The sequence below is a fragment of the Salvelinus sp. IW2-2015 genome, unplaced genomic scaffold (genome assembly GCF_002910315.2).
Source record: "Salvelinus sp. IW2-2015 unplaced genomic scaffold, ASM291031v2 Un_scaffold3072, whole genome shotgun sequence".
Taxonomy (NCBI): domain Eukaryota; kingdom Metazoa; phylum Chordata; class Actinopteri; order Salmoniformes; family Salmonidae; genus Salvelinus; species Salvelinus sp. IW2-2015.
In genome coordinates this window covers 78,554-90,204 of record NW_019944363.1, presented here as the reverse complement: position 1 = coordinate 90,204, position 11,651 = coordinate 78,554, and the positions used below count along the sequence as shown (strand labels likewise).

The window sequence follows — 11,651 nt, the reverse complement described above, 5'->3', positions numbered from 1 at the left end:
ACTGCTAAGCCATCTTGTTTGAGGAGGATACGGCTCTGATATGAACACTCTTAATCAGGTGTATGAGGTCAGATCCAACTTCATACCCATTCTTACCTCCTTCTGAATGTACAGTTGAAGTCGGAAGTTACAGACACTTAGCCAAATACATTTTAAACTCAGTTTTTCACAACTCTGACATTTAATCTAGTAAAAACTCCTGTTTTAGGTCAGTTAGGATCACCACTTTATTTTAAGATTGGACATGTCAGAAATAGTAAGAGAGAATGTATTTTTTTTTCATCCATCACATTCCCAGTGGTCCAGACAGTACAAACACTCAATTAGTATTTGTAGCATTGCCTTTTAAATTGTTTCACTTGTCCATTTCGAGGACCCATTTGCACAAGCTTTCAACTTCCTGGACTGATGTCTTGAGATGTGTCAACATAGTGTAAGGAAATTGTATAAGATACTGGTAACTTGGTTTTAACCACTTCTCAACATAAGCTGAATAACTTGCACAACATGCCACCCATCCCCACTACTTTGTCAGACCCACACACCACATCCCCGCCCCCATGAATTAGGGCCTGTGGGAAAACAAAACGCACATGCAGGGATGCCTTTGGATGTGGACTAGGACAAAAACTGGGTGAAAAGCCAAGTGGAAATGTCGACACGGCCGGAACAGACTACCCACGACCCAGATCGACAATCGGAAGGCCAGACTACCAGATCAACCTTACATTTTGCTTAGTTGCCCTATTATTAACTCTGTATGAAACTGGATTTTACGAGGTCTCTCTTCCGACGATCCATGACGAGTCAGACAGAAGGAAGCCGTGCTGCCACGATTTACTAAGATATCTTTGCATCTGATTAAACGGCCCTTATTATTAATTATCCACCTCGTCCTATTGTACTCTACTTGTAGATATCTTCTGTCTCCAGTAAACGTTTTTACTAACATAAGCCACATAATTTGCCTTCCTCGTTTCATGCCATCTTTTTGTTGAAGGCACCCAGTCCTTCCTGCAGCAAAGCACCCCCCAACATGATGCTGCCACCCCCATCCATTCACGGTTGGGATGTGTTCTTTCGGCTTGCAAGATCCCCCTTTTTCCTAAACATAACCATGGTCATTATGTCAAACAGTTCTATTTTGTATTCATCAGACTAAAAAAGTACGATCTTTTTCTCCATTGCAGTGCAAACCGTAGTTGGCTTTTTATGTGGGTTATGGAGCAGTGGCTTCTTCCTTGCTGAGCGGGCCTTTCAGGTTATGGGATATATACTCATTTTACTTGGAATATAGATACTTTTGTACCTGTTTCCTCCAGCATCTTCACAAGTCCTTGCTGTTTTCTGGGATTGATTTGAACTTTCGCACCAAAGTACATTCATCTCTAGGAGAGAGAACGTGTCCTTCCTTCCTGACGGTTATGACGCTGTGTGGTCCCGATACTTGCGTACTATTGTTTGTACAGATGAACGTGCTACCTCAGCTTTGGAAATTGCTCCTAAGGATGAACCAGACTTGTGAGAGGTCTCAATTTTTCTTCTGAAGGTCTTGTGCTGATTTCTTTAGATTTTCCCATGATGTCAAGCAATCAAAGAGGCACTGAGTTTGAAGGTAGGCCTTGAAATACATCCACAGGTACACCTCCAATGATGTCAATTAGCCTATCAGAAGCTTCTAAAGCCATGGCATAATTTTCTGGAATTTTCCAAGCTGTTTAAAGGCACAGTCAACTTAGTGTATGTAAACTTCTGACCCACTGGAATTGTGATACCGTGAAATAATCTGTCTGTAAACAATTGTTGGAAAATTACATGCACAAAGTAGATGTCCTAACCGACTTGCCAAAACTTTAGTTTGTTAACAAGAAATTGAAGTTGAAAAACGAGTTTTAATGACTCCAACCTAGGTGTATGTAAACTTTCGACTTCAACTGTACATACTGTACTGTCTATTGAATTATAATGTACATTATAATGTAGTATATTGATTTGTTTGTTATGGTTGTCTTGTATGTATGCCATTTTTTTACAGTTTCGTTAATGATATATTTATTTGTGAACTAAGGGGATTTTTAAAGCAATGTTTTTTTAACACCCAATGTCAATGTGTTGTAAAAGGTTTAAAGAGGGTGTTTAAATTACAAGATGCACTAGCAATGTTCATTTGATACAAGGTGAGCCAGTCCATCCGCAGGCAGTAACCGAGATGAAGTAGCCAGCTTTACTTATTGAGGAGATGTGGGTAGTCAGTCCTTGGCCCTAACAGAGACAGACAGTGCCATGCAGATCCAGGCAGGAGGCTCAAGGCCTGGCTGATAGCTGTTAGCTGCTGGCTCTGAGCTGTGAGGGATGGTTAACACGTGCTACATGGCCCTGGGAACACTAGAGTGTCCTAAATGGTACCCTATTCCCTTTATAGTGCACTACATTTGACCAGAGCCCTATGTGTAGTACCATATAAGGAATAGGGTGCCTTTTGTGACGCATACTTACTTCTCCCCATTCCCCACCGCTGTGCTGTGTGATTAAAGAGTGTTTGTGTGGGTTAATCTCCATGTTGACAGAGATGGAGAAGCAGATGAAGATTGAGAACCTGTTTGTGACTTGGCAGCAGAGGTCAGCGCAGTCCAACATGCCCATCTCAGTAAGTACCACAGCCGTTTTAGACACACCAAAGTGCCACAGCCGTTTTAGACACACCAGAGTGCCACAGCCGTTTTAGACACACCAGAGTGCCACAGCCGTTTTAGACACACCAGAGTGCCACAGCCCCATTTTAGACACCACCAGACGCCTGTAGACATACACAGCGACTCTCATTTCAAATCTCAGAAAATGGCATCTCTCCATCTGAAACACATTTACACACATTTGCATGTGGGCGCAAGTGCTTGGGTGTGAAATTTGTAAGATTCATCCAAGACCTGCTATGCTGTCAGGAAGATGGGAGTTTTATGCACTGTAGCTAATTTATGTATATTTTAACTCTTGCCATGTTTTACTTGTCTGGGACTTTGGCACAGAGAAATAAATATAATATTATTTATAAGTAAGTCCCCTTTAAATATTACAACTAATTCACAAAAGGTTACAAGCTGGCAAGGAACATTTAAAGAGCTTTAAAGGTGAGACGTTAACTCTTTAAATTGAAATTACAGCAGGCATCATGGGACTGTAGAGTTGATATTACAGCGAGGCATCATGGGACTGTAGAGTTGATATTACAGCAGGCATCATGGGACTGTAGAGTTGATATTACAGCAGGCGTCAGGGACTGTAGAGTTGATATTACAGCAGGCGTCGTGGGACTGTAGAGTTGACAATTACAGCAGGCGTCATGGGACATTACAGCAGGCATCATGGACTGTAGAGTTGCTATTACAGGCAGGCATCATGGGACATTACAGCAGGCATCATGGACATTACAGCAGGCATCATGGGACTGTAGAGTTGCTATACAGCAGCATCATGGGACATTACAGCAGGCATCATGGGACTGTAGAGTTGATTTTTAAGCAGGCATCATGGGACTGTAGAGTTGAAATTACAGCAGGCGTCGTGGGACTGTAGAGTTGAATTACACAGGCGTTCATGGGACATTACAGCAGCACATGGGACTGTAGAGTTGCATTACAGCAGGCATCATGGACATTACAGCAAGCATCATGGGACTGTAGAGTTGCTATTACAGCAGGCATCATGGGACATTACAGCAGGCATCATGGGACTGTAGAGTTGCTATTACAGCAGGCATCATGGGACATTACAGCAGGCATCATGGGACTGTAGAGTTGATTTAAGCAGGCATCATGGGACTGTAGAGTTGACATTACAGCAGGCGTCATGGACATTACAGCAGGCATCATGGGACTGTAGAGTTGCTATTACAGCAGGCATCATGGGACATTACAGCAGGCATTCATGGGACATTACAGCAGCATCATGGACTGTAGAGTTGCTATTACAGCAGGCATCATGGGACATTACAGCAGGCATCATGGGACTGTAGAGTTGATTTTAAAGCAGGCATCATGGGACTGTAGTTGAAATACAGCAGGCGTCGTGGGACTGTCGAGTTGACATTACAGCAGGCATCATGGGACATTACAGCAGGCATCATGGGACTGTAGAGATTGCTATTACAGCAGGCACATGGGACATTCAGCAAGCATCATGGGACTGTAGAGATTGCTATTAAGCAGGCATCATGGGACATACAGCAAGCATCATGGGACTGTAGAGTTGAAATTACAGCAGGCGTCGTGGGACTGTAGAGTTGCTATTACAGCAGGCATCATGGGACATTACAGCAGCATCATGGGACTGTAGAGTTGATTTTAAAGCAGGCTCATGGGACTGTAGGTTGAAATTACAACAGGCGTCGTGGGACTGTAGAGTTGATATTACAGCAGGCGTCATGGGACATTACAGCAGGCATCATGGGACTGTAGAGTTGCTATTACAGCAGGCATCATGGGACATTACAGCAAGCATCGTGGACTGTAGAGTTGCTATATACAGCAGGCATCATGGGACATTACAGCAGCATCATGGGACTGTAGAGTTGCTAACAGCAGCATCATGGGACATTACAGCAGGCATCATGGACTGTAGAGTTGATTTTAAAGCAGGCATCATGGGACTGTAGAGTTGACATTACAGCAGGCGTCATGGGACATTACAGCAGGCATCATGGGACTGTAGAGTTGCTATTACAGCAGGCATCATGGACATTACAGCAGGCATCATGGGACATTACAGCAGCATCATGGGACTGTAGAGTTGCTATTACAGCAGGCATCTGGACATTACAGCAGGCATCATGGGACTGTAGAGTTGATTTTAAAGCAGGCATCATGGGGACTGTAAGTTGAAATTACAGCAGGCGTCGTGGGACTTGTCGAGTTGACATTTACAGCAGCATCATGGACATTACAGCAGGCATCATGGGACTGTAAGAGTTGCTATTACAGCAGGCATCATGGGACATTACAGCAAGCATCATGGGACTGTAGAGTTGCTATTACAGCAGGCATCACTGGGACATTACATGCAAGGCATCATGGGACTGTAGAGTTGAAATTACAGCAGGCGTCGTGGGACTCAGAAGTTTCACCAGAGGCACTGCAGCTGTAGATGTTTTTGAAACACTACATTCATTTCACCAAAAATGCAATGCCTACCTTCATCACACAAAAAAAGATTGATGAAAACAACGGTCTCTTTCATGCTTAAATAACCACTGGTTACAGTATAGACTCCTCAAACTCAACCCTGGACCTCGAAGCCAGTTCCACTGCGTTTTGTTCATTATTGCTCTCTAATCAGGGGGACACCAGGTGGATGCAATTCATTATCAGATAGAACAGACAACCAGCAGGCTACGGACCTCGTAGTGGTGAATAGCCCTGGTATAGACAGTCAGGAGAACACCACCAGTAGGCCTCATAAGTTACATTCTGTCAGTCCCACTGACTCAGTCAAATGAGCTGGTGGCGGATGATGACATCATCTGTGCTCCACGTATGTGCTCCCTCTCTCAGTATGTCACCACTCATCAGAGCAGGCTTATCCATTACTGGCCAGTCAGATGACTGTCTGGCTGCCTGACTTGGCCCCTCCACAGTGGGGGACCCCTCTCCCTTCACTGGCCCCTCAGGTCCCCAGGCATTATGGCCCTTGATCAGCCTTCCTGTGGATCCCTGACTTTATCCCTGACTTGTGATGGATTAGATATGAGAGGAGATCACATCAGCACAGCAGAGAGTGTTGTGTTCTGTCTCCCACTCCCTCGTCTAACACACACAGTCGTATCTACATCTCCCTGTCTGTTTATCTCCAGGCTGCACAGGGATGATAGATGATAGATGTGTCAATAAGAATGATTTTATAGGAGAGCAACAGATTAAAGCCCAGATGAGATGAGCCATAACACTGAATCAGTCCTTTTACTCTGTAGTATGCCCTGTCTGTAGTGTTTAGTACACGGTTTGATTGTGGGATTAGGAAACTGGTCATTGATTCTCAGTGGGTTGGTGGGTGGGTGTATTTACATGCTGGTACTTTTGGTATCATTAACTAGAAGAATTCACATTCGGCTCTAAGGACCATGAAATAAAAATAGAGATGTTTCCTTACTTTCCACAGGCAGTGGACTTGGACACTCTGAAGCAGTCGTCCAGACTAGTGCACTACTGCGCCACCCCTCTGCTCTTTGACCCCGTGTTCAGGAAGCAGATCCAGGAAGAGCAGATTGTCCAAACTCAACAGGTCAAGGTCAGAATCCATGGCTGCTTTCCCTTGGGGCTTAACTCAACAAAGCTTTCTTAGTCTCCAACAAGCTTTCTCTGCCCTTAACCTTGTTCTGAACACCTCCAAAACAAAGGTAATGTGTTTTGGTAAGAAGAATGCCCCTCTCCCCACCGGTGTGATTACTACCTCTGAGGGTTTAGAGCTTGAGGTAGTCACCCCTTTCAAGTACTTGGGAGTATGGCTAGACGGTACACTGTCCTTCTCTCAGCACATATTAAAGCTGCAGCCTAAGGTTAAATCTAGACTTGGTTTCCTCTATCGTAATCACTCCTCTTTCACCCCAGCTGCCAAATTAACCCTGATTCAGATGACCATCCTACCCATGCTAGATTACGGAGACGTAATTTATAGATCGGCAGGCAAGGGTGCTCTCGAGCAGCTAGATGTTCTTTACCATTCGGCCATCAGATTTGCCACCAATGCTCCTTATAGGACACATCACTGCACTCCTCTGTAAACTGGTCATCTCTGTATACCCATCACAAGACCCAATGGTTGATGCTTATTTATAAAACTCTCTTAGGCCTCACTCTCCCCTATCTGAGATACTTACTGCAGCCCTCATCCTCCACATACAATACCCGTTCTGACAGTCACATTCTGTTAAAGGTCCACAAAGCACACACATCACTGGGTTGCTCGTCTTTTCAGTTCGCTGCAGCTAGCGACTGGAACAAGCTTTAAAAAACACTCAAACTGGACAGTTTTATCTCCATCTCTTCATTCAAAGACTCAGTCATGGACGCTCTTACTGACAGTTGTGGCTGCTTCGCGTGATGTATTGTTGTCTCTACCTTCTTGCCTTTGTGCTGTTGTCTGTGTCCAATAATGTTTGTACTATGTTGTGCTGCTGTCAGACTAGTGCACTACTGCGCCACCTCTCTGCTCTTTGACCCCGTGTTTGTACTATGTTGTGCTGCTGTCATGTTGTGTTGCTACCATGTTGTTGTTGTGTTATGTTGCTGCCATGCTTTGTTGTTGTCTTAGGCCTCTCTTTATGTAGTGTTGTGGTGTCTCTTGCCGTGATGTATGTGTTGTCCTATATTTTATTTTTAATCCCAGCCCCCGTCCCCGCAGGATGCCTTTTGCCTTTTGGAAGGACATCATTGTAAATAAGAATTTGTTCTTAACTGACTTCCCTAGTTAAATAAAATAAAACTCAAGCATCTCCTCAAATGGTTGTTCACTTCTCTCTTACTTAGAAAGATGCCCTTAGTTCCAAATCTTGGAAAGCATCCCAAACTTCCCAAGTGTTTAGAAAAATCCTGGAAGGAGAATTTCCGGAATCAGGATGGAACATTCAGCAATCTTCCAACAGTCTTTCAGCCAGAACCTCTGAAAATCCTGGGAACTTTGTAAAAGTTTTATGTATTTAGCAAATTTAGACAAAGGTGGTCACAGTCTGATGAAACAGTTCACCTCTCCACTCCCACTCTCCTCTCCCCTCATCCTCTCCAGAAGCGTCATCACTCCAGTGACTCCATGGCGTCTGGCAGGAACCGTAGCTACAGCACAGACTCAGTTGACAAACTGCCCAGCCGGCTGAGAGAAGGGCCCTGGTTGCAGGACATCTCTAACACCTTCCTCCAGCAGTATGTCCAGTACCTCCAGAGTATGGGCTTCATCCTGGTCCAGGTCCGGCCACAGTCCCCAGCGCGCAGGTACGTCTTTCTGACAGTCCAGTGGTCCTCAACTCTCTGAACTATACTAGTAACCTATCTTTCTATACCATACTAGTTCAAGTTTATTTACCACGTGCAATGAATACATTGGAAATCTAACTCACCCGATCTCTCAACCCAAAAAACACAATGAAAACACAATACAACTCAGGGCAAATGTCCTCTTTCTCTGAGTTTCCCTCCTATGATCCTTTATGTGACTGTGAGCAGAACTATGAGCACTATTCATCCATTAGTCATCAGATGTGTTGTGATCCCCTCCAAGCCTCCAATAGCCACACCCCTCTGGTCATGCATGTGATATAACTACAGTAGACACTTGGCAGACACACACACACACACACACACACACACACACACACGGACGGATGGACAGACGGACAGACACACACAGTACACTCTCTCTCTGTTTTTTCCCCATCCCTGCTTAACCCCTAACCCTGCCTGTCTCTCTCTCTCTCTCTCTCTCTCCTCTCTCATTGTAGCATCCCCAGGGCCCGGGCAGCCATGTTCAGCTCATTGTCGTCAGAGAGGCAGTCCTTCTCCTATAAGAAAACCAGGAGCGAGGACAGCCCTAAGGTAAGTAGTGCTGATGCAAGCGCTCAGGATATTCCCACACGTACACTGGCGAAAAGGCACACAGGGATATATTGACTCTGACGCCCTCTTCCTCTCTCTCTGACAAACATGCTCTCTCTCTCTCTAACGCTCACTCTATTCACACACACACACACATAAACACACACCGCTTCATCATCAACTCTTGAGGTAATGTTGTTTTTCTCCGCAGAGCACAGGGTCGGATATTACCGCGTACTACCTCCAGAGGGCGCTGCCAGGGGGCATCGTATTGATGGAGCTTGCCTTTCAGGTGAATCTTTCTCTCTCGCTCTCTCTCTCTTTCAAAGGGGTTTATTGGCATGGGGAAAATGTTGCCAAAGGAGTGAAATAAACACAAGTGAGTATACACAAAACAACACAAACAGAAAACTATACAAATTTAACTGTACATATGGCACTCAAAAGGTAACATTTTAAGTGTTATATCAGCTATGTGCAGTGTTTAAATAAAATAAAAATTAAAAAAAAGGTTATTCTTTGGGGGGGGGTAGATCAGCTTTAATACTGCAGATAGATTATAGCTTCCATCAATGTAATTGTCTGCATCATTTCCAATCCCCCATATTTTTTTATATATACACTGCTCAAAAAAATAAAGGGAACACTTAAACAACACAATGTAACTCCAAGTCAATCACACTTCTGTGAAATCAAACTGTCCACTTAGGAAGCAACACTGATTGACAATAAATTTCACATGCTGTTATGCAAATGGAATAGACAAAAGGTGGAAATTATAGGCAATTAGCAATAAAAAAAATAAAAAAAATAATAATAAATTAAAAATAAAGGACAAGAGTGTTTGCAAGGTGGTGACCACAGACCACTTCCTCAGTTCTTGCTTCTGCTGATGTTTTGGTCACTTTTGAATGCTGGCGGTGCTTTCACTCTAGTGGTAGCATGAGACTGAGTCTACAACCCACACAAAGTGGCTCAGGTAGTTGCAGCTCATCCAGGATGGGACATCAATGCGAGCTGTGGCAAGAAGTTTGCTGTGTCTGTCAGCGTAGTGTGCAGAGCATGGAGGCGCTACCAGGAGACAGGCCAGTACATCAGGAGACGTGGAGGAGGCCGTAGGAGGGCAACAACCCAGCAGCAGGACCGCTACCTCCGCCTTTGTGCAAGGAGGAGCAGGTGGAGCACTGCCAGAGCCCTGCAAAATGACCTCAGCAGCCACAAATGTGCATGTGTATGATCAAACGTCAGAAATAGACTCCATGAGGGTGGTATGAGGGCCGACGTCCACAGTGGGGTTTGCTTACAGCCGCAGCCCGTGCAGGACGTTTGGCATTTGCCAGAGAACACCAAGATTGGCAAATTCCCACTGGCGCCCTGTGCCCTTCACAGATGAAAGCAGGTTCACACTGAGCACATGAGCACATGTGACAGACGTGACAGAGTCTGGAGACGCCGTGGAGAACGTTCTGCTGCTTGCAACATCCTCCAGCATGACCGGTTGGCGTGGGTCAGTCATGGTGTGGGTGGCATTTCTTTGGGGGCCGCACAGCCCTCCATGGGCTCGCCAGAGGTAGCCTGACTGCCATTAGCTACCGAGATGAGATCCTCAGACCCCTTGTGAGACCATATGCTGGTGCGGTTGGCCCTGGGTTCCTCCTAATGCAAGACAATGCTAGACCTCATGTGGCTGGAGTGTGTCAGCAGTTCCTGCAAGAGGAAGCATTGATGCTATGGACTGGCCCGCCCGTTCCCCAGACCTGAATCCAATTGAGCACATCTGGGACATTTTTTTTATTTATTTATTTATTCACTTTATTTAACCAGGTAGGCTAGTTGAGAACAAGTTCTCATTTGCAACTGCGACCTGGCCAAGATAAAGCATAGCAGTGTGAACAGACAACACAGAGTTACACATGGAGTAAACAATAAACAAGTCAATAACATGGTAGAAAAAAAAGAGAATCTATATACAATGTGTGCAAAAGCATGAGGTAGGCAATAATCGAATAATTACAATTTAGCAGATTAACACTGGAGTGATAAATCATCAGATGATCATGTGCAAGAAGAGATACTGGTGTGCAAAAGAGCAGAAAAGTAAATAAATAAAAGCAGTATGGGGGTGAGGTAGGTAAATTGGGTGGTAGTTTACAGATGGACTATGTACAGCTGCAGCGATCGGTTAGCTGCTCGGATAGCAGATTTTTAAAGTTGTTGAGGGAGATAAAAGTTCCAACTTCAGAGATTTTGCAATTCGTTCCAGTCGCAGGCAGCAGAAACTGGAAGGAAAGGCGTCCAAATGAGGTTTTGGCTTTAGGGATGATCAGTGAGATACACCTGCTGGAGCGCGTGTTGCGGGTGGGTGTAGCCATCGTGACCAGTGAACTGAGATAAGGCGGCACTTTACCTAGCATAGCCTTGTAGATGACCTGGAGCCAGTGGGTCTGACGACGAACATGTAGCGAGGCCAGCCGACTAGGGCATACAGGTCGCAGTGGTGGGTCGTATAAGGTGCTTTAGTAACAAAACGAATGGCACTGTGATAAACTGCATCCAGTTTGCTGAGTAGAGTATTGGAAGCTATTTTGTAGATGACATCGCCGAAGTCGAGATCGGTAGGATAGTCAGTTTACTAGGTAAGTTTGGCGGCGTAGTGAAGGAGGCTTTGTTGCGGAATAGAAAGCCGATTCTTGCTTTGATTTGGATTGGAGATGTTTGATATGAGTCTGGAAGGAGAGTTTGCAGTCTAGCCAGACACCTAGGTACTTATAGATGTCCACATATTCTAGGCGAACCGTCCAGGGTGGTGATGCTAGTCGGGCGTGCGGGTGCAGGCAGCGAACGGTTGAAAAGCATGCATTTGGTTTTACTAGCGTTTAAGAGCAGTTGGAGGCCACGGAAGGAGTGTTGTATGGCATTGAAGCTCGTTTGGAGGTTAGATAGCACAGTGTCCAGGAAGGGCCGAAGTATATAGAATGGTGTCGTCTGCGTAGAGTGGATCAGGGAATCGCCCGCAGCAAGAGCACATCATTGATGTATACAGAGAAAGAGTCGGCCCGAGAATTGAACCACTGT

At 45.1% G+C, this 11,651-nt stretch overlaps 1 protein-coding gene across 1 annotated transcript in view; it reads left to right on the top strand.

Moving 5' to 3' along the window:
• The window catches only part of LOC139025692 (KICSTOR complex protein SZT2-like), a 99,042-nt gene that overhangs the window by 36,135 nt on the left and 51,256 nt on the right, over positions 1–11,651 (top strand). Inside the window, exons 14-18 of the mRNA XM_070440857.1 lie at positions 2,568–2,647; positions 6,151–6,279; positions 7,774–7,976; positions 8,483–8,576; positions 8,788–8,907. Of these exons, the coding sequence (XP_070296958.1) occupies positions 2,568–2,647; positions 6,151–6,279; positions 7,774–7,976; positions 8,483–8,576; positions 8,788–8,907 (626 nt within the window). The remainder of the gene's footprint in view (positions 1–2,567; positions 2,648–6,150; positions 6,280–7,773; positions 7,977–8,482; positions 8,577–8,787; positions 8,908–11,651) is intronic.